Here is a 24,228-nt window from a genome sequence, read left to right on the forward strand (position 1 = left end):
TCGTCAAGCGTTTTCTTGATATGCGATTAGCCGAGTATATAGAATGCGAAACGACGGGCATCAGTAATATCCGCGAAGGACCAGACACTGCATTGATGAGAATCGTCTGGGACATGTACTCTCACTTGGACTATATTGATAATTCCCGCTTAAGGTACAGGAAAGTTTTCCTAGGAGGTCAAAGTGACGGCCGAACGTATCAAGCACGTCAAATATTGTCGTTGCATTGAAAGAGTTGTCCGTTAGCCAATAGAGGAACTGGAGGTCGCAGCTAAATCGGTGCTCGTGTACACAGAGATATATGGGATGCAAATATGGATGGTGCACCAAGACACCAATGTCTTACGGAATCCTGTCAAGTATAACCCAAATGTCGCGAAGCAAAGAATTCACGTTTCGTTCGTACCTGCACCGTTCTCTGCTAAACTGTGTAGTTGTATTGGAGGGGAGTATTATCATTGTGAAGCTGAGGTTGAAGAAGTACAATCTGAAATCGTCTGAGAAGATTAATATAATTAGCTGAGATTACAACAAAAATCGATTCGAGTTCAACGCACTTCTCGAAGCTATTACTAATTATAATATGTCCATAATGAAGAAGTCTATACGAACACTTGTTACCATATTACTAGTTCGTTAGAAGACATGCAATCAAGACTATTTCAGATTATCTACAACTACGAGTTAATGAGTAGTGTTACACGTCTTGTACGACAATTATCGCAAGGTATACTGACTCATAGATTCTAGTTGATAATTTAGAGTAGAGAAAAATTGCAAGAAGGTAAAGATAGCGGCGATCCTTGAATGACAAGCATTCCGCCAATGCTAACGGGGTAAACTTTGGTTTGGGCTGCCCGCTTCCGTGCATATTGGGTCGTCGGCCTTCGTCTAGCACTCGTTTCGTTGCTCATGTCAACATGGATAGAGCATACAATTATACCAACTGCCTCTGAACAATTAGGACGACCAAAACGATCACTACGGCGTATATATACATGTATATATTTAATGCGTAATATCTGTAAGTGCTTCAGCTGACCAGCATGTATAAGCGATTTCGATCATGAGGAAATTAGATTTGGTAGCATTTTAGCGTAGACGCGTTTGTGATCAATTACCTGTTTTTATCAAGTATGAAACATGCAAAGACATATCTATTAAACGTGTTCTCGGACGGAAGCTGTGTCACAGCTATTGTCATGAAGTGACTTCCACAATTTTGAATGGTACTTAGTTCAGGTTGATCTGATTACCTTGTGAAGAGCTGATTTCTGTTTTTTAAGCTGATCCAAACCTGTTACTTAGGTATCTGTTTTCACTCATCCAATTTTAGGTTATCCTCAACAAATACAACACACGAGAATGAGTTTATTCAAATTTTGCCACTTAGAGCTAGATGAAAGAGATAACCATCGAGCGTTTTAAGCATCGTTGCTTCTATTCCCGCCAAAATCACGCCTAACGTATTAATATTACGTAGCCGGACCGACAAACGAGACGAGCCGCTATACGTAATTCGTTTGTCATTGTTCTCTGCTCTAGTACAACGAAGCTGAAGAAGGCTTACAAATAGTAAAAAAAAAAAAAAAGAAGCGAGCCGGAATTTCAAATGCATATATATATATATGTATGTATGTTGGTGACTTGTGAGGTTGATGCACCGTGGGCACGATAAGAGTTGCCTCGACAAGTTCTGCTTTGTCTCGAGTGAACGCTGGCTCAGTCGGGTACGATTAAATAGACTCGCTACTCGCACTCACGTATTTATTCCATAGCATCCGTGTGAACGTTGTCTATCTACGTAACGCAGTGCTGCTACTGCTGCTACCCTGTAGGCCAGCCGGTGCGGCCTCTGCTGCTGAAACGAAAGTACGCAAAGGGATTCGAAATTCGCCAGTATCACTGATATGTGTTGGTACGGATGGAGTTTCTCGTAGCTGCGACCAATGTTTGTACAATGCCGCCACCGCAATTCACGTAAACGTAAGCTGATGTACCAAATTTGAATTTCAGAATGTAATTAAATTCCAATGATACAACGAAAAAATCTTCAGAATCATACATAGAAAACTGCCTATTTTGAGCCAGAGGATTGGCAAATCTGCGCTTCGTGAGTTTGCAGTCCTTCATCGCATCATCGCAATAGCTTAAATAACTTCATGATATGATACAACTTCTGTGCTATGTTAATGTGTTCACAAATGTGCAGTAGTTGCCAAAGCAGCCTTTTTTTTTTTTGAACAAAAGAATATACTGTAAACGCGATGTCGGTTTTTTTTGCTGAAAGGAAATTCGTCTAAGATCATTACGTGCTCTACACTTTTGGATTAATGTTCCAACTTCCTAAATAACTATCCAACTTGCTTTAAAAAGTTATTCGACTCGAGCCTTGGCTGTGTACTATGCATGGTGCTTTTTGTGTTCATTTTAAGAATTCACCTAGTTTTCAAAATAGAAAGTTGATTTTAGGGTTCAAGGGTTTAATTGACTCACAATGAATACTAAACAAACTGAGCCGATAGCAGATCCGGGACCGAAATCAAGAGGGGCATAATTACGTTAAGAACCTTATATCAGTTAGGCTCGATTGAGCCGACAATTCGAGGAATTTCATCGATTGACAAACAGTTAAATAAAATATCAGATCTCGCAAATAACTTGCTTACTTAAACTATTGCCAGATGCCATTTTTATCGCCACCGTCTCTTAATTTGACTATAAATTTGCTCTTTACACGTACTCGATGACCCAATGCATTTGTTTGTACTTAATCTTACATTAGCTTTCGAGCTTCTAACAATCTTACCAACCCTAACAGTTTTTCAATCCTGCGCGCGATGACTGGAAGCACCAATGTAGGACCAGTGCAGCCGGTCCTCATTGTTCTTTGCTCTGAGCTGACGGCCAGAGCCAAACGGCGTCCTTGTCTGAGTGACGATGGTGCATGCGGGAGCAATGTCCTCTCGACTCGTGCAGAAAGGGCCTAACGTAGAGGGTAACAGGAATTGAGCGAGAGCCCGCTGCGGGTGCTAGCGAAGGGAGAGAAGTATGCTACTGTCTGCCGAATCCAACCTCAGAAATCGCTGTCCCCCAAAACTCTGAAGCGCATTTTCTATGGAGGGTTGTCTCGACGACACCTAGGGCTGTCGTGTGGGGCTCCTCCTTGGCTTTCTCCTCTGTGGGGTCGCGCTCTGTGTCTGCCGGGTCTGCTATGCTGCCGCTGCCGCTGCCGGTGCGCGCTGTGGTGTTCGCCGTTATCGCTGAGTCGCTGCCGCGCGCGTTCCCGGTCCACTGTGTCCGTTGGTTCCGGGGTCTATTTGGCAGTGTGTTGCAGGCCGAGCTAGTAGCTCCTGCCAGCCAGCTTGCCTCTCGCCCCGGTGTTTGGGTGCCGGCCATCTTGGCTTCTGCCACACCCGCGACAGGAAGCGCAGCAGCCGTAGCAGAAGCAGGGACAGGAAAGGAAGTGGTAAGGAATAGGGATTGGTCAGATTGCCGTTTTCCGTGAGTCGTAGCAGCAGGAAACAGTAGCGCAGTGAACAGTGAGTCCGTGTCGAATCGGTGCCGCGTGGGATTTTGCCAATGTCATCCCAGCCCACAGATCATCATCGGATAACCGCCGCCGGTTAAGTCGGCCGGTCTAGAGATTATAGCTTAGTGATCATAGGTCAGCCGCTTTGATCGGTCGCTTCGGATGCGCGCTGCTGCACGTAACGCGGCGGTTCAGAGAGAATCAGTGGCTGTGTTAGGACGAGCAAGCGAACGAGACCGTTTAATTAGCGAGGCTGAATAGCTAACGGTGCTGGATTCACTGTTGCTTAGAGATGCGTGCTTGATTTAGGCAAAACCTCCCATACTGAGGAGTTGCTCGTGGACTGGGAGCCGGAAAGAAGACTGGCCGGCCGGATTGTGTTGAAACCAAGTTGAACCGACGACAAGCATCTGGGGACAAGTCTGTATCCGCTGTAGAAACGCACAAAGGGAAAACACGCGTGCGACGAAGAAAACTTTGGAAGTGCGGATCGTCGTAGTGCGTTGAATGCTTCGACGCTAATATCTTCGCCGTCACTGTTACAGCAACCCCCGCTGATTAGCAGCATCTGCTGATACAACTCTACTAAGTGTTTGACGTGGTAGCGGAGGTACAACGGAGGAGAGTGGGTTCTACTGCAGCAGCTGTGGCTGTGCTGCTAAGAGATGAGACTGCAGGCCAAAAACGTAGAGATGCACAGACCAGGATTCAGCTTCATCGTTCTCCTAGTTCTGCTGGGACCAGCCCTCGCTGCCGTCAAGATCGGTAAGCAGAAAATCTTCAGACCACCAAAACGTTCACACAAGCTATATTCCTATTTTCCCTGACACACGGGACTGTGTAGCCGACAGGCTAGAAAGCGAAATCTGCTGATGCGCAAGAAAGAAAAACCCATCTAGTTGTTTTGAAAGATTTCAGAAGAAACCCAAAGACACATAAAGGAAACAAGCGCCATTCATTGCTTCGCTTGAGCCGTTGGGCCGTAACGATGGGAGTCAGTGGATGAGTTCCCACCGTGGAAAAAATGGGTGCGATGGAGGGCCAGAACTAAGAATCCGCATTTCGATTTGCTAACTACTATCGATTTGAAAGACAAGCTCGAAGTAAATCGACCATCTTGCAGCTTAATAGAATCTGCGTGAATAAGTAAGAACGGGATCAGCTTTGTCAGTGCTGACAGGAGAAGGTTGTGTGCTACGTATACTAGCAATCCGGGATCGGTGCTGCCCAAGTCGGCAGTCTGCCCAATCTCGCTACTACTAGCGGAGCGCTAGTAGTAGCGAGATTGTAGCATCGCTCCGACGAGGCCTCATGGAATCGTCGTGTAAAAGTATTGCAGCACCGTCGATCTACTATCATTTTATGGAGTCATTGGTGAAATTACCATATATCGGGTTACTGAAAATCTGACTAAAACCGATACGTAGTAGTTTAGACTGGGGCTAAGATTTTCATAAGAATTAAGAATTTGGTAACGTTATTAACATTTCGTATGGCAGGACAATTATCATTATTTGATGGTACACACATTCACTATATAGAATAATAATAGTGATAAAAATTCTACTCTTTTTCTATTTAGTTTACCCAAGTTCTCGGTGGCGATGCATTTGTGCCTCTGATTCGAACGGGGCAAAGGCGTCTTAGCTGTGAAAGTAACACCTTTGCTCATGCTTTCTCAACCCCAACACGCTCCCCCACTAACTCCATCAAGCGACTTTTCGGAGAGAATGTACCTTCATAGCTTTGTCTGTTCGAGGTTTGTACCGAACGAATATTTGCTTGCTAACACTTTTGTTCTCTTTGACCTTTTTGGGTCCCCCAGCTGGCGTATAGATACGATTCCGTAAATGCGTGAAGGTAATTTTGCCGCTGGGTGAGAAGTCAACGTCGAACTCACGTGAGGGCAGCCGTAGTTGGTAGTTATTAATAGTCGGAACCTTTGAACAAACATGTTAGATAAATAAATAGGTATCACTCCTCGTAATAAGACGACGACCAAATGACAGTTGAAACATTCGACATTAGCGGTAAATATATGCACAAAACGAGTAGACGGGCATGTATGGTTGTTTGCAAGTTATTCTAACCAGGAGCAGGACGCTAGAAGGAAGAAATTTAAAAGCACAGTTCTCTATGCATATCTAACGCACGTGCATGCACGCCTTCATTGAACCAAACAGAAAGGGTTTACCGTTAAGAAGGTTCTTGGCAACTCAAACGGCTTAACGGCGGCACTTCTCTGAAAGTCTGAGATGTTTCTTACAATACGGCGTGCGACCTAAGGTAAAAACTGTTAGCAGGAAGGCTTCTCAGGTGTGTGTGTGTGTCAACATTGTCTTAAGGTCGCGGCACTTACCCGACTAGAATCTCTTAATGTGTTCATTGCTACAGGTATTAGATTAATGTTAAACATGTGCTTACTAATCACAGCTCAGTATCAGTCGACAGGTGTACGATAGTCGACCTGGAATCGTCAACGCCTTAAACGTTTATGCCAAACATAAGATGAAGCAGTGCAATGTTATTAGTGCATAAAAAGCGCCCTGTTTTTTTCTAGTCTATGTAGGTGAATTCAGGCAGTCGCCGTTGATCGAATAGGCCAGTCTGCCTGTATATGTCGGGATACCTAGCAGTTCTATGAATAACAGTGGCGAACGATTAACGCAAAAAAAACTAACCTAATTCAACTTTTGCACCCGAATTGGCTTCATCTGTGCCCTCCACCATCTTCCTCTATACTCGTATCAGGTACGCTGACAAAAGCCTGATCGTAGAGTCCTGTCTCAGACCAGCAGCACTAGTAATATTTGTCATCGTGGTCTAAGATCGTTAACGTGTCGACAGGGGATCGAGTCGATCGCTTCCCTCTTTTCATCTAATTTTCCTGTGATTACCTGTTGTTTCCGTAGCAACAGCTATGCGACAAGCGAATCAGCGTGAGCTATCAGCTGCGCTTCATTTACTGTCCCATCTATGTCCCTCATTCATGGGCGCTTCTTTCTGATGAGAAGTATGTACGTTTATGTATATGTGCAGTGTTACATTGCGGTCTCATACTGTCAGTCTGTGCATATAACTGCCGAAGTCGTATAATCGAAGGTTCGCTCTTGAAGTCCGGCTGACCGTACTCGGGGGTATCGACAACAGCAGCGGATTAATACCTACAGGCTTATCTCATCTAAAACATGTTTGATATGTCAGCATAGACGTTACATGTGCTACTTGTTACATACATTGTTATGGTGCTGAAAACGCTCTAAACAGAATGAAAAAGAGTAGTATTTGAATTGTGCCTCCTATCATCTGCCTACCATTTTCCACTTTGCGATCATCTGTTACTAGACATTTACTCTTTCAACTATTACAAGTATCGAGTAGAGGTGGCAAGTTGTCCTGGTCGATCCAATTGATTTCTACATGTTGAAAAGTAACGTAACGGAGAGCAGATATTGAATAACAGTAAGAGCCGACGCCAACACGGCCGTTCTGTCATGGTTGACAGCCTAGAGGCTCTCGTAGGCAGTCATTTAACCTGTTGCTCAAACAAAATAAAGAGAAAAATCGAAGTACGGCTGGGTTCACGGAGAGCCACGTAATCTTCAGACGATCGAACATGACGAATGAGATAGCTCATTTGTTCTGTGTCGCATTGGCTGGTCTTGTCGCTAGTTTTCATTGTCGCCATCGTTTCTACTTCTACACATAAGATAGACAGTGAATACGTGACTATGCCGGACCATAATATGCTCGTATGTGCGTGTCCAAGACGATCTCCATGTACGTGCAATCGCACGCGACTCTCACACGTTTATACATCCATCTAGGGGGTGGACATGAGCTTGTCGATAATTATCCAGCCACTAAGACTGATTAGCGATTCCAGCAGAGGCGATCGATGGTAATTAGGACGGCCAGGCTCGACAATGTGCGATCGGACAAAGGCGGATTAGTTTAAGGCGAAGCATATCATTCCTTTCGCCTCACTCAAGCTGCTGCTCGACGCTTTGCTTTTGGATCGTCATAATCAGTAGCGCTGCTTCATTCCGAAGCTCCTCTTCACTTGACGCTCATGTAACGTTGAGGTTATTATCGCTGTTGATTTAGTAATACCGGCAATCGACTCAATGTTGGCTCTCGCGGTTCGGACGCAGTCGCCGAACCCGAACTGACACTATACGAATGATGGCATCAAAGTAGTAAAAGAAAAAAAAAAAGATCGAAATCGCCGCTTCTCCTAGCCAAATGGTCATTATGCTTACGATATTTGCAATAAAATAATGCTAGATCGCTAGTTACGCTAGGTCCATATACATACCTTAAAATATGGGCGAACACTTGTATCTGTTGATTGGTAGTTGCAATGTGCGTAGCCCTTTAACCATCGATACCATTGACGAGTATACGGCCATGTGTTTGTGAATATCTAATCAAGCGGAAGTTACTACCGTCACATATCGTTAAAGCTTATGACATAGACCGTTGATGGCCACTGTCTGTCAGAAAATACGCTACTTCGGCGCCTCCGACGATGACGCTAAGGTGGTCATTGCCTTTCGTAGAATAAAATAGCTAATAATAACACTGCTGTACTAATTATTGTTATTTATAACTTGGTAATAGGCAAACAACACTGCCGCCTCTTTTTGTCTCGCCAGTCCACTTACGACCGCACCTTGCCTTTTTAGCGGGCAAATACATATATGCGCATAGTGCTCAGGTGATTAGACTTCTAGAGCTATTTTTCTTATACAGGTAAAAAAACCGACTCATTTAGCTCACTTAAACTGACTCAGTTTTCGTTAGGGGCAAATTTACCATTTGGCCCATTTTAGCCTCAACGGTCCACAGTGGGTGGTAAAGAGTGCACATATTAGAGCCGTTTTCGGCTAGGCCGGCTACGTTGCCTACATGCATGATCGAGCATCACGCACCAAAAAATGCGGTAATCGTAACAGCCTTTTAAAGTCCGCAATGGTTACATTTAGTCATTGGCCGGTGAGCACCCGCAAGCCGGTTCCGCAGCAGCGACAGCTGAACGACGATGCTGCTACTAATACGAGTAGTAACCCTCGGCTCGTGTTCGTTAAGGAAAGGGGAGAACTAAACCCGTTTACCATCACCATGACAATTATCGATGCCCCCGTATCCGTGCCTCCGTGTTGGCTGCATCTGTCAAGCAGCAGACAACTGAACTTCAAGTGCTTGCGCGTTGAGTTTGTTTAAATCCGATGGGTACACTCGGTCGTTTCTACATAGAAGTGATTTAAAGTGACTACATGTTACATCTCTAGCTTGTGCAAAGTAGAACGAAGGGCATTTGCTAACTTTGGCCAGTAATGGCAATACCGCTCTGTCTACCCACCATCGGAGAAAGAGAACAATCGCGATGATGGATAAATGTCCGCTTCGTTATGAGCTTTCCCCTCATTTAGTCACAAACGGCTGTGCGAGCGTCTCACGCTAGGCATACAAGCTCACTTTCTCTCTCGACGGCACAACGGAGAAGAGAGGAGGGGGTGCAATAAAGCGTCGATTTGCGCTGAGGGTGGTTGGGCGGTGAGAAGTAAAGAACCATGATCTCACCCATCATATAGCCGCCAGGGCTTTCTCGGCTTATTTTATTTATATCGTTTCGTGTCATATATACATAGAGAAATTTCTGCACCGTTCTATTGCCCAGTGTCCAAATAGAGCCAAACGAGCGGCAAAACATTACTACTGGAGCCCAATGTTATGGCATAGTCTTCATGTTGACACAATCGCTGCAGAATTGCTCTTTGCTGGAACAGCGGAGCGATGGGCTGCCGCATCGCGTGGCAATAAACGCTTTGGCATGATTTGGCCGGGGAGATAGTCAGATATCAGTCGGCGGGACAGTTGATACCACGATTAGTTTTATATAGATATAGCAACACACAGACTAACGGAGAGGAAGACGACATAAACTTCCTGTCTACGCCGGTGTTTCTGTTGCAGAAATGATGATATCGCTGCTATTAATAATGCCTACATTGGCAATTGGGATAGTCATGCTAGTCTCGTTTCTTTTAGACCCAGCGGAGTAGTTATAGGCCACGATTAATGTAGACATTGTCAGTCTGTTCATGAATGCGTCAAGCATCTACATCGACTGAATTACTACTGAAGCTTTCTCGGCCCGTGAAGCCAATAGGTGTAAACAGTTTGCCGGTATAGTGCGTCCTCTCCTCCTTGATCCTCCATTAAGAAACGGAGAGGAAAAAACATTGCGGAAAAGAGGAGTCCGCCGTATTACGATCGCTAGCACTGCGGCTAAAATGGAACAAAACTATATTCTGGTGAGGTTCTTCCCGTTCTTTAGCACGGCCGCGGTGCCGAACGAGCTGGTGGAAACAATGTCGTTGATAAATCGCCCCCGTGCCTGTGCGAGGCACCCATCCACAGGGTAGACGATGGCCGTGACAGTGGCCAGCTGGGGCTGGGCTATACGCGGTGACTAAGGGTGAAAATGAATAGACTTTCTCTTTTCGTTGTTGTAATATTATCGTATAGCTTGGGAATTAGATAACTCAAACACTGTCGACTTCTTAAATCGTTTTGTTGGGTTTTGATTACGACATGACCTATTCAAGCATACTCTTACATTTTGACCTTTCTCGGCGTACAAAACATGTGGGCAAACCGCTAAGCTGTACTTATACCGACTTATTCCAACCTCAACGTGGCTAACTTCCTTGTAATATCCAATTATAGCAGGTATTACTATAAAAAAATTGTAACAAAAGCGTAATAACAGTTGTATTATAAATCTAATCATCTCCAATAAACGATCCCGGCTGTCCTAATTCAATACGAATTAATAATCTTAAAGCCGCTCCTAAAACACCAGACCATACTCTAAACATAAAATAAATTTTTCCAGTACCCCTATGATTACATGAAAATATACATCGTATTATATAATTATTTAATGCGATAAAGACTTAAAAAATTCTTTTTTATTTTGAAAATAAATAGTTTTAAAATTTACGTAAAATCTTTTATCAAATTATAATTAATGAAATAAAAAAAGTACAATTTTATTTGTTAATATATAATTAAATAATTTACATAAATATATCTTCTAATTATAGATGTTATTACTATAATAAAAAATAGTTTTATAATGTTTTATAGGTAATAATTTATTAAAAGTACAATTTTTGGAAAAATCCAATAAAAGGTGGCAAACCTCTTAAACTTACAAATAATATTAATACATTTATTTTATTAAATATATTTTACTTGTATCAAACTATTTACTTCTATATTTATTACTAATATTAATTATTATAATTATATATATTAAAAATTAAATAATCAATAAATTCTATTTAAATTCAATAACGTGATAATGAACCATTTTTGAATAAACTTAAATTTTCCGCAAAGAATTCTGATTAAATATTAAAATTACTCCTATAAAATTATTCACAATAGTAATAAACTCTAAATAACAAATTTCTATTATTCTTAAAATATATAAGGAAATTAATTTTAAAAACACTAAAAAACTTATTCATCTTAAACCCTACGAAACTACTAGTGCTGCCACTACTGTTTTTTGCGCCATTGTTTGTAAATGCCCTAGTAAGATCATCACCTAATTCATACAGCCTGTGAATATTATGCTGTGGCTAATATGTGCCAAGTTACTTTCTACCGCCACCATTAATACGCTTCTACGGCCATTGTCGCTGGCCCCGTCCGCCTCCCTTTGAGTGATTTCTGATGATCCCAACAACGATCGGGAGAAGATAACAGCTTTTGGTTTTCTGTGTTTTCATCAGGTAGATAAGGACATAGCGAACGCGCGTCTTCAGTCGAAACGCGTGCGTTTAGTACACACATAAGCACAGATTTAAGGGCGACAGCAACGCCGCCCATTGTCGGCGTTAAGGCGACATATACCACCAAGGGGTATGTGACGACAGGTGAAAAAATGAACGTATATGCAGGTGCTGCAAGCACCGAAGATAAACGCGGAAACATAAAGAATGTGTATATATGTACGTATATACATATATATATATGTATACGAAACGATCTGCTCGCTCAGAGTGATTTCAAGTACCCGTGTGACGGGGACCCAAACGAGAACACGGGGGGAAAGAAAGAAAGCATGGCGTGGTGGCGGCCGAAACGTGGCAAATCACCTCGATGTATTTGGCGTCAGAAGAACAGGCTAGAGGGCTCTGACCCGTAGAACCAGAGGCGGTATCTTCTTTTTCAAGCTATTCATTTCTTCGCGGGCGCAGTTAGTACCGGTACTGTGGATAGACGTTCTCCTGTACTCTCGACCATATCCATCTAGCGCCACTGCCGCCTATCCCAGATTGGTACAGACTTACGACTCGGTTCTTTCTTTTTTCGTAGGATACACAAATTCTTCACCGCGGTATGAATAATTTCATGACTGCTGTCGATACAGTACAGAAAAAGGTGCCTTAGGAAAAGCGTCTGCGTGACGTCGTAAGAATGACGATGGTATTCAGGGCTGATGTGACCATTCGGTCCTACGTCCAACCGGCTGACTGCTAATGGGATGAAATGAAGCGGAAGGAGAGGAGAATTACTGTGTCTGAGTAATTTTTTTCAAATTATATGTGCTTAACTCACTCCGCAGTTACGTCTGGCCAGCAAGAATATCATTTATTATACTTATTACCAGTCACATAATGAATGTGATGCCGACTGTGCCACAGGTTTTATTAAGGAAAAACCAGATGCTTGATTACTATGCACTCAAATTATCAACGACATTATTATATTACATAGCTAGTATGGCCCATGATAAGCCTAATATGTAGTTTTTCATTGTGTATGTAGTGCGATAAATTTGAGGTTGTTTACATTGAGGGGTGAGTTGACTTCGAATATAAACAGTGATGATCCTTTGAGGAATATAAGAATAATTTACACTTTTCCTTTGATTCCCTCAGCATTTATAGCCATAACAAATCATTAAATACAACAAAAGAGGTACATATTACGGAAAAGCTACGCGGAATTGTTACTGAAAAGCGTGCAGCTCGTTCATGGAACCCTTCTGCGCTGTACGCAACTAAATACAGTATCAACCGAACTCTAAGAAATCGTACGTATAATCCATGAAATTCTAATTTATTAATTTTAATTTTTTATTTATTGTTTATTAATAATAATTTAAATTTAAACTGAAGCATTTCCCTATGCATGAACAAAGGCAGTCTTTATATTCGTCGTTTGTTCTTTCTACGGAAAAGTGCCCGTCGAGTTTTGTCACTCTTTGACGCAGCTACGAGATAGGGTGTAGACGACAGAGCGGCTTGAAGTCAATGAAGTATAATTTTGAAGAAGAGTTGCACTTCGCTACGACATGAAACTTGAAGCGAAGTTAACAAGCGAAAATTGTTTTATTCGCATGATTGATAATTTCTAATAGATACATTTTTGTACTTGTTTAAACGCTCAGACTTCCATTAAATTTATAACGCGCATATGAAGGTTTGTTTCATCTGTTAGCCTTAACAACATTAAGTTTCGGACAAATCCTTACCAACATCTCAGGGTTCGCAAGCTGTTGCTAAGAAAAAGCTTCTGAAGATAACTCCATTTCTAAATAGGACGTTGTACTAGCCGATGTAGCCGAATAGTTGAGACCAATATATACGTTAGTTTTCTATTTATTAGGTGCTCCCTACTCGTTCCGTTACTGCTGTTGTATTATGCGTCGACTACTCTCCATGTGACGGCACATCAGTCCGACTCTTTAGGCCCGGTAGGAATAGGCCCACCTTTGCCAAAAAAGAAGGGCACTTTTGTTTAGTCTGCGGAAGTTAAATGTCGTTATATTTTCATACGGCTATTATTATAACGGCCTGCATTGAAAGATATCAGTCTCTTGAATTATTCGGTTGGCCTAAAATCGAACCTCGAATGCATCAAGGCAGCTCAGATGGGAATCGTGAATACTGCTCAGCTATTTATCGCTAACTTCATCTGTTTCGAACTTACTTCCTCACTATCCACGCTTTTTTTTACTATGGATTTCATATTTTAGGTTGACAGTGCATTAGATGTCTGGTCATCACTGGTGCAGCCAGCAATAGAAAAGAAATAGTCAGAGAAAAGTTGCAGCTAATTAGCAGAATATTTGTGCCGATACTGCGTATTTACATATCTATAGTACAGATAGAACTTTGATATTTTCCCCTATATCTATATTAAACAGTACACTACACAATAGCTACGCTATAGATTTTGATTAGCTTGAAAATTCGTGTCGCTCAAACTTATGGGTTTGATCGATCACCTTACACCTCTCTATTGGTAAGGCTCGCAGGACAGAGTCTCAAACCTTTTCCTTAGATCCACATTGACTACTCCTCATTCAAGTGGCTGAGGAAAATGCCTCGCATCGAGAAAAACGCCTGAAGTACCGTTTCGATATTTAATTACTTCCAATAAACTTTACCATCACATTGCCAGTTCGCCAACTTCAATCTAGTAGCTATTCGTTCGGCTTGTCAAAGCTCATGAACGTATTACTCCATTATTGACACCCGCCTCCATCTAACAGAACGAAGGGATTCCGGTTACGGTTTGATTCCTGGCAGAACGTATCATAGCCCACGAGTTCGTGTTGTCGTCACGTAGAAAACGTTTTGCTGTTTAATTGGAATAAAACTATACAACGATGACGCCGAACACGGGTTTTTGTATTATTATAAACGAGCAGAAAGGCTAAAGTTGTAAGTGTGACTCTGTAAGCGCCAAATGGAACCAGTTATGAATTCCATTATGCAGAGATACATTTTTGGCCTTAATTTAGGCGTTTCTATAGACGGCAATGGATGAACCCTAACTACTCTGACGTTAGCGATAGCATGTTGTAAAAAGCTTCTGTTTATAAGCTTTGACGTTTTCCGCCGCAAAATTGCTATTTTTCGAAGGTTCTATATATATATAGCTTGACCTATCGTCGTAACTTCAATACAGCGCTGGTTGTGTCTTGCTGCTATTCAGCTTATTACATTGGCAAGACGCGGTGATCGTGTTGCTCGACTCTTCTAAGTTTTAGTACCTGTTGCTGTTACCGCCGTCTCTACAAAATATGGGGGCCGCACGAGATGTCTGCTTCTGTCTGAGCCGAAGTGAGTATAAGAAGAACGGTAACGTTCACGCACGTGCACGCTCTTAAATTAACATGGTGCTGGGCGCGGCGTGCGTACGCCACTATCCGCCTGCCTCGTATCATATATTCGTCTAGCTATATTTGTCGGCCGAACGACTCTTGAGTGAAAAGGAACACTCCGCTTGCAGATTACCAAATTGTATTGTACCATCGAAAAAATTATTGACTATTTAGCTAGTTAAATAACCTTAAGGTCGCAGAGTTCAGGTAAATGGATTATGTCCCGTTGACGTTGGTGTTATTTGAAAGGAAGAGAGTTGGCAGCAATAGCGGACTGAAGTTGTTGGAGCACGTGTAGCCAAACCTAAAAACAAATCTCTCGAAAGATTCACAAAATTTCATAATTCTGTTACAACAAAGGTACCGATGTTGCCCAAACCCACAAAAGAATCGTATTTTTATGGTCAAGATGCGTGATTAGAGAGAGATGTTTCTCTTGCTTTCGTTCTGAAAGTTTCTCAAGGTCAATCAATTACAAAAAAAGTTAATGATCCTAAGTAACCCGTCACGTAAGTAGCCTAGACAACACCAAGAGATTAGTCAGCAATGGGTTCTAAACTATTCGAAAGAAGTGTGCTAAAAAAAAAAATGTTTAATGTTTGGGTAAAAGCAAAAGAAAATCGCTGATCGTTCTTCCGCCTGCGAACGCAACGAAATCAAGCCATTTCTAACGCGATTCATCGCAGGTGATCAAAAGTGGATCACACTGGATAAAAATGTGCAAATAAAAAAAATCAACCAAAAAAATTATGCCCTTCACCACTTGTGGCTAGGTTTAGATTGTTGCCAAGAGGGCAATGCTTTCTGTCTTGTAGAACCGGAAAAAAGATGGCTATGAATAGCGATTAAAAAAAATGCATCGTCTTTCTTTTTAACAGTACAGTTTTAATTGTTCGTTAAAAATCGGAAGGACTTAGACGGGGAGAATTTTCACGCGTCCGCCGTATAGCTTGAATCTTGCACCATCAAACCATCAGCTGCCTCGCTTCTTGTAGAACATCCCGAATAGCGTCCATTTTGTTTCAATGGAGGGATATAAAAGTTACGTGTGACAATTCCTCTCCCAGAAGTTATAGAAGTTCCACGGTGATGAGATTGTGGTGTGACCAGAAAAATGGCGGAATACCACTAATCAAAATGCCCCACATTTAATTTATAAAACATTTTTTAAACTTGCTTCAGTGTTGGCTTAAACACAGTCAATACGTTTCCCAATATTATATATTATATAGTTATTTTCTAACGAGGGCAATTGCCGTTAACAGTTACCGTACCCGTTAGCTGTACAGTTGTAATGAAAACAATCCCCTATGTCGATCGAATGGGCAATGCGTAATTTGGCTACGGAATTCGAGGCTCCTGCAAAATCTACTAACGGTTTTACTAGTAACAGAAGCTTAAACTATTCTACAGAGAAAACACTGATGATTACTTAAAATTCTGAGTTTAGAGTTGGAGGAGCTGAATTGAGTTCGATGCAACGTTTTTTTCACAACCAATGTAAGATTTTGCCAAGTATATAAATAGGTACAATAAGTGTGTATGCAAAACGCCAACATTTCACACGACTAAATGGATATATGGGTTTTACTATATCAGTCCTTTTCAAAGAGCAATGCTCTAGCTGAATTGCGCACACCGAAAGTCACACAATTTCCCCCCGTACTTAAGGATACGCATTTTGCCTGGCAGCACTAGCCGTCCGTTTTTGTCCTAAACTCTACGAACGCCACTTTGTACGAACGTCTCATAGTATTCGTTGTCACAAAGTGGCTTCGCGAAGCTTTAACATTCGCCTATGGAGTCCGGCAGGAACAGGACTAATTACATTAGGCGCACGCCACAGCATCAGGCGTGTGGATTCTCTTCCTTCGCTGAAACGGACGAACATAGTGACCGAATCGGCTTTGCGTTAAACGGCCGAAAGCATGCGGGTAACTCCAGCCTGGTCGGCAAGAGCAGAACGGGGTCTACTAAATACGCATAGAAGAGGCGGTGATACGCTCAGGAGATTTCGGCCATCGGGTGAGCTCGTCAGCTATTCGGGAAGACAGCATTGGGGAAAATGCAGGTGGCGATGCTGCTTTATGTCAGGAGGCAGTGGCTGAAACTGCCCGTTCATAAAACAAACAGCGATAACAGGCAGTAATGGCGGACGAAATACTCCGGCGGCAACGATGTCGACGGCGGCGGCGGTGAAGGAAGGCCGGAGGGCTAAAACGCCCGGGGTGGTAAATTTCTGTACTAAGCTAGATAGAAAAGCGTGAATTTAAGTGTGTATCTAATGCAGTTATTGCGGTTACACTAGTAGGTTGCTGGGAGCAGTGGAAATCGAGGTTGAACCTTACTGCAAACAAATGCAAAGAATTAACAAATTATATCCTAACACGCAAAAGACCGCGAGCTGACAGGTTGCATGGGAAAGTTAAAAGCATGTAGTGGCAATGTAAAGTTCGTGATGCTAAAAGTCATTTTGGAAATTTACATTAACCGACCCAATTTGTGTATGATCGCAGAGTGTCACCTGAAATCCAGCGTTATTGGCAAAATAACATGATAAGAAATTGATACAACTTTATGGATTGCCTTTATAATGGTTTGATTTATTATTTGCCACACAGTTAAACGCTATGTAGACAGTTAGACAATATGCAGTTTTTCGTTGCCGGAATTTTCCGTATCCACTTCGTGCTTTCGGTAACGGTTTGTTGAACCTCGATTTTCTATTTCGATCATTCGTGTTCGGGTATCGCTTCCTAGAAACGCTTCAGTTCATGGCCGATCTACAGCAGCTGATTTCTTTCGAGTTCGACCTTCACGTCCGGATAGCGAGACGCGAGGCGGCTTCAGTGTCCATGAGCAATTTGCAAAGGCGTAAATGGTATATTTCTCTATGCTACTTAATACTTCTGTAGGCAAATTTACAATCTATTCTCTACCCCTGGTACCCCAGCCGGAATTTGTTCCCTCTTAGAGAATAATAAACCCTTGCTGAGCTTTTCCCGAAACTCGAAATCACTTGTGCGGATATCTTACCTAACCGAAAAGTCTGACTGGGTTTTAACTTCACTTACGTCAAGGGCAAATCAACGCCCTCTCCAATCCTATCAAACGGCTATAAAGGACACAGCGTTTCTTTAAGTGTCTCGTCGTCTGGTTTGGCGCATTTCGTTCACGATTACGAATCGTGCGAATAAATCAACTTCCATTGAGATCCAGCTGCCGGGGGTCTGGCCTGCCTTTAGGCTGTAGATTTCTGACACGAAGCCCTAAGGGAAAGCAAATTACTGTCCTTCGCACAAAATAAAGTTGAGAAAGCAGTACGTCATGACTGTGATAATGCTGTTGAAGCAACAACGAAAAGCATTTATTGAGACTTCGCTATTTTCGAGAACGCGTTGTAGGGCAGGCAAGCATAGAGCGGCAAAGCGTGGCCAGGCGACTTCCGTACCAATAAGTTTATGCACCAACTGGAATTCCTATCGTTGGAGAGACTCTGAATTGGAAAAATCACATTTGTGGAGGCGTCTCCCGACAGACAGTCGACACTGTGTGGATGGCCTTAGAAGGTCGAAGCGACGTAACGCTTTTAGTGCCATTTTTTTTGCTTATTATTGCTGATACGCCAATTAATCATTAGGTGCGTCTGTTTGAGCGCTCAGCAGAGAATAGACAGAAAATTTGAGAATAATGCAGAGTCTTAGAGTCGTGAGGATTCCATTGTACTATATTACATATGGTAGCCGAAAACATTTTTTTTTTAAAAGACCTTTCGCACCTATCTTCAATTGGCCATTAGCATATCTAACCAAAGGCAAAATGGAGGGGGTTTCGCGTTCTTTCATCACTTAGCCAACACGAATTGGCTGAGGCAATCAGTATATCGAGAGGGCAACGATGTTAAGCCAAATGTTGAAAAAACGGGGGAACTAAATGGAAACATTTTCTGGGTCGAAATTAAGTCTGGCTTCATTATGAAAAAAGTTAATTTTTTCGTCGTAGAAAAGCAACAACAGGTCAATACAATAAAAAATCAATACAATACCTTACTTATTAAATAAAATAAAGAAAAATTAATTCATTTTTTACACTCTGATGAAATAGTTCGAGGAAAACTTAGCTGGGGCCTTAACTTTGCTTTAATTACAACTGACAGGAACAATATTTGCTACAGCTACCGAAGCAAAAAGAAGGCCTGTTTAATTGATTAAGGCACACGGGTTCGCAAGCCGGACCAATTTCAAAATGATCATTATTACTACGCAAAGCTATTAAATAAGTAGGAAAGTGTAATGTTTGCCTAGAACGTTACCCATTACATTATTCATCGTATAATTTAGTAGCAGCGTGTTTGCAAAGATATCCTGAATTCTGAGTAAAGCAACGAAAATCTAAAAAATTGGTTCATATTTTTCTTCTGAATTTGTTAATTATCACAACATACAGCCATTCTAATTATTGAAAGATCCGTATTCCAGGCGGGATCATCGCAGCGGGCCAACCTCGGACAAAGGAGCTCCTGGAAGAAATACTCAAGGAACGATCGTCCGGTCTACCAACAAAAAACAGAATGCATCCAGAGCTGGCGTATGTTGAGCCAAATGCAACCTTCGGCATTAGCAATACCGGTACGTGATCCTTTATGGAATCCATAATAATGTGTATAGTAAAATTAAGTTAAAAGTGATATAGGTGCATGTATGGGTATATAGCTCTCTCGATAAGTGTAATCATCATTGTGCCATAAATAGGATCGTCGCTAATCGCAGCATGAAAGGAAGAAGAGTCATGCGCACTCCATCGTACAAAGACAGACTTCGCCACGCGTTTTGCGCGCCATAATAGCCGGACATAGCGACATGTACGTGTTTTAGGATGGAAGTTTCTACCAATTAGGGCTTTGTTTTTCCTATTCAAGCTAGAGGCTTATTGAAGCTGGCAAACCGTAATAGCGACAGCAGCACCAGCAAAAGATAGCACTTCAAGCAGTGTCGTCACTCGCTCACTTACTTAATCGACTGCGTTTGCATGTAGTTGTGTGTATATGAATCCGCTATTTGTGTGAAAAAGATTTCGAGTGCACGTACTTTAGCTTTAACCAAAACCGTACCGGTCATCAGGCCTGTCGGATACTGAATCGACCCGTTGCCAAGGGGGTCGGCATTGCTGTGACGGCAGTTCGGGTTAAACGCTCCTGTCTTCCCGTGGCAAGCCAAAACGGAACGGCAAATAAATGAACGCGAAGTTCAACAAACTGTCAATAGAACGTTTGCCTAGTCAAGTAATGTAATATTTCATGGTGCTGCTCAGACAAGATGTCGAGATCGGTTACGTGGTAATGAAAGTAGGTTATTACGTGCTCAATTTATGGTAACCAGCGCCACCGACTGAGTAAACATGCTTTTCAGTCACCGTCTGTGCACGGAGAGAACACGATAACTCCATATCCGTAACAAAAGATTTATGAAAAGGTACAACTCGTTGTGACAACAGCGAAAGCAGACCATTTGCAATTTCTCGAAATGCTCTCTACAAGTGTAGCAAACGCATGAAACATGTAGGTAAATTTATCTTTTGAGCATATTCAATAGTAATGGCTATCAGGTCAAATTCGAAAGTATGCTCCTCATCTATCATGATGCTGCTCTACAATGCGGATCTGCATTTACGTGTAGTTAGTCATAACATACTACATAAAACGATAGGATAAGCATAACCTTCGTCGTTTGTTTATATATACATACATTGTGTAGGTCATCGAACAAAGAGGAAAGGCATTTCAGCGCTTAGCTGCCTGTCTATATTCTATTGATAGCACATAAATTGAATTTTCCCCCTCTTTACAATGATAGCCTTTTCCTTCTTTTCTCTTCTTTTCGATTCGAAATTCTCGCCAAAACAAGCTAACGCCAGCGGACCTCCGATCCCTCTGTTCTGCACTTTGTCGAAAAACGATTTTGTCTGACGCCCCGAGAAATACGGATTCCGCAACATGTGGAAAAGCAGATCCTCTTTTTCCATAGGAAACAGCGGCATTAGCTTTAGAATAAAGGGACGGCGTCGACATGCGTCGATTCGCGCAACAGGTTTGCCACCACCAAGATGGTTCGCACCATACACTAAATTCTGACGACTGAGAGAAGGTTTGTACTTTTTGCAAAAATAGGGTTTTTGTCATTGTTGCCGCCATCTTGTCTCCCTCTTCTGCACCGGTACTAGCGGCAGTTCTTCCGGTGTCTCGCATCGGGATTTTTTCATATTTGTACTCTAACTAGCCGTATTAGCGGCCTTATTTTCTCGTAGCTGAGCAGCTCACAGACGCTACATAAGTGTACGTTTAGCGTATGTGCTATGCATTTGTTTCAACGCGTGGCAACTGGCAGCATTCTTACCAGCTGCGTATCGCGTTCCAAATTTTCTCCCTCTTTGGTTTTTCTGCCAGAGCTGTTTCTATTTTCATATTGATTTTTGCCCCCTATTCGCCCTACCTCACTTCCCGCCACTGCCTTTCGGATGATCACGCGCAGGGGAAGATGCGCAATGCTAATTTCGTTTCTGATTTGAACAAACGACCTAGCAAGATACCGGCAAACTTTCCTTCACATAAAACAATGCGTATTTCGTTTCTCTACTTGGCAATTTAATTGCAGTGTCCTCCCTAATCATAACTAGTGTATACTTTTATCGCTGATGTCGCATTGTCTCTTGCTGCCTTAGAGTCCTTCGAGCTCGTCGTTGCGCCTCGTAAACTCGCTCTCAATAGGCCGCCTGCTTGCACGCATCTATTCTCATTGGACCACATTTACCACTGCAGTCCTTACAGAGCGTCACAACGGATAGGCAACATTCAGGAAGCAAAACAAAAAGAAAGAAACAGAATTAGGGTCACCTGGATCGCTTGTTTGGAAGCAGGCAAAAAACAGACCTATTATTGAGTAAAACGCCGGGAAAAAGGCAAAGCTGCTGAGACTTCTAGCTTATCAATTTTTGGTAGTGGAGGACGACTTCATATCGGTACGTGATTTGAACTGCAGAAACGAGTGTTCCACAACGGCATTCTACACTGTTGCCACTATACAAAACCTAGGCGGATTATTTCGGCATCCTTATAGAGAGCGGACGTAGTAGCACCCGTGGGGTATCGCTGTGTTTCGTACTCAGTCGAAGAGAAGATTCAGGAGGATACAGCGGAGTGTAAAGTGACGATAAAGCGAGTGAATGATACACTTCGGACATCTATAGTCCAGAGTAAGGAAAAGATATAGGTTCAGAAAATTCACTCGAATTATATCGTATCGTTCAGTATTATGAGTACGAAAACCAGTATGTAATATTGTTATAGGTATATGCATATATATATACGTATATGCTACCTTAGTCCCCTTTAAACCCCGCTGCTAACTAGTTAAATTTAGTACGTGCTGATAATTTACGATACGAAGGAGGGTTAAAATTATAGGGTTTAAATAGATCCTAACGTGCTAGCGTCAATGTTCGCTTTTACATGAGCGCTAGCATAAATACACACCTAATTAGTCGGTGAGACTGTTTCTGTGCATTTATATGAGCGTTTGTGTCTATGTATAATGAATACTTAATGACTCAATCTGTTTGAGCTAGTCGATTATTTTTCTTATGTCCTGTCGAACGCTGCCTCACGGCGGATCATTAAGGTGTAAATATTACTCCATAGTATCGTCGTTCCTGAGGTACCGTTGAGGTAATCTCTCAGATTATGTAATGTTATGCTTCGGACAAACTTTGCGTGTGCTCCGCCATGTACGCTTACCTTATAATCGCATCTATGCTCATTTTTTTCTACCTTCTTTTTATAAATGCCCATTTTTTTTGGTATGGTGAATACTAATGTTATAGGACGTGTTATTGGTACTCAACTCGTTTTGCGCTCGAAGTTAGGATGTACACGTCTGTGTTGTAGTGGTGTGCAGTTTCCGCTCTACCACGCGTTTTCCACCTACGCGTTACGTGGTGTTTCCAGTCTGCCTTTTCCTGAGTGCAAGTAGGACCATGATGTCGATTGATTGCATAAAAACAGAATTGCACCAACTGTACGGGCCGTAGCGCCCAACGAAGTACAGTGACAACAGGAAGAAGGAAAGAAAGAATTGGAGTCGATTCAAATGATCTCTCTGCTCTACGCTCTTATCTTCCAGAGTCACTGTTTCGTTGTCGCCGTGGTCTACGCTAACGACTCCACACAAAAATCCAGAAGAGTCGTAGACACACATGAAGAGTGCAATTCGGCGGCGGCGGCGGTGGCGAAGCTAAACTTCCCTGGATCAACCCAAAGCACCCCGTGTAACCGTTCCCACTGCGGCTTTACCAGTCTCCAATTGTACTTACGCGGCAGCTGGCGTCCCCTATTCTCCCTGTAATACTTTCCAGGCAGCAGCAGTGGCAGTGCCGCTCTTTTTCTATGGGTATGCTAATTGTCGGAGTGGGGTCACTGGGAAAAAAACCGACATTCGACAATAAACAACAGCAACAAAACCAGTGAGTGCACTAATCCGGCCACGTAAACGAGAGGTAGTCAACGCACTGCTGATTGTGGGGCACGCTGAATGCTTACACAAAGCTAGTTGAAGTGGGGGCTGGTCGCGCTAGCTGCCTATACTTGTGGTGCATCAGAGGCAAATCTCTCCTTCCTCGCTCGACTCAAAGCCTCTTCGTAATAACTGAATTTCTTTAAGTTGTCCCTCACCTGCATTTCCTACTTATCTCGCACCATTGCTGCTGATGCTACGATCGTTTACTTCATTTCAAAGGGCTTTGCAGCGGAACGGACTTCTCCGGATTTGTTGACCGACCAATCGGCGTTCTGTTCTGCAGCGGCGCTCGTGAATAATTCAGCAAGAGTCCGTCCGCAAGTGTTGAAAGGCAGAAAGAAGAGGTGCCTTGCCGTTCTCATTCCTGTTTTCCTACATACCCGCTAAGGTGTCAAAGCCCATCGCCGAACCCACGGTAGCGCACGATGAACGTAGAGTATGTAAGTTGTGCTCCTTCACATTGCTGCTTCATGGAGCTACTGGTAGACACCAGATAAAACAGAGACCTTTTCCAGGCCAGCCAGCCCTCGTCTTAAGTATCCCATTTTTCGTACTGGGACTACGACAAAGGATTTTTGAGTCTCCATACTTGGCAGCCAAACCGTTCAGCCTGTTCGACTTCGGCCGTCTGGCTTTCGTACCTTATGTTCGGTACTTTAGCCGTTAAGCATTACATGACACTTGCACCGCATAGTTGCAAGACTTCAATTACATGGTAGATTTTTCAGAGAAGACTTCATTTCGCATTCGGAGCGTGCATAAGCATTTGAGAATATTCCACTTCCTGATTTATACACAACACTTCACAACATAGAAGAGAGCCAAGGTCTCATGTTTGAGCCACAAAAAACTAGTCGTGCTGATCAAGCCTTACAATGCGTTGCTCGAGCTTCTTCCTACTAACCGTATGTAACCTTAAGCCAGATCAGAAG

The 24,228-nt window shown here is 42.6% G+C and overlaps 1 protein-coding gene across 2 annotated transcripts in view; it reads left to right on the forward strand.

Annotated features, from left to right (window-relative positions):
• The first annotated feature begins 4,182 nt into the window (after positions 1-4,182).
• The window catches only part of LOC111273733 (uncharacterized), a 64,417-nt gene continuing 44,371 nt past the window's right edge, over positions 4,183-24,228 (forward strand). For both annotated transcript variants that reach the window (XM_022855632.2, XM_022855633.2), the window contains exons 1-2: positions 4,183-4,297; positions 19,208-19,357. In XM_022855632.2, the coding sequence (XP_022711367.1) occupies positions 4,198-4,297; positions 19,208-19,357 (250 nt within the window). In that variant the 5' untranslated portion in view covers positions 4,183-4,197. The remainder of the gene's footprint in view (positions 4,298-19,207; positions 19,358-24,228) is intronic.

The sequence above is a fragment of the Varroa jacobsoni genome, unplaced genomic scaffold (assembly GCF_002532875.2).
Source record: "Varroa jacobsoni isolate VJ856 unplaced genomic scaffold, vjacob_1.0 scaffold_221, whole genome shotgun sequence".
In the NCBI taxonomy this organism is placed as follows: domain Eukaryota; kingdom Metazoa; phylum Arthropoda; class Arachnida; order Mesostigmata; family Varroidae; genus Varroa; species Varroa jacobsoni.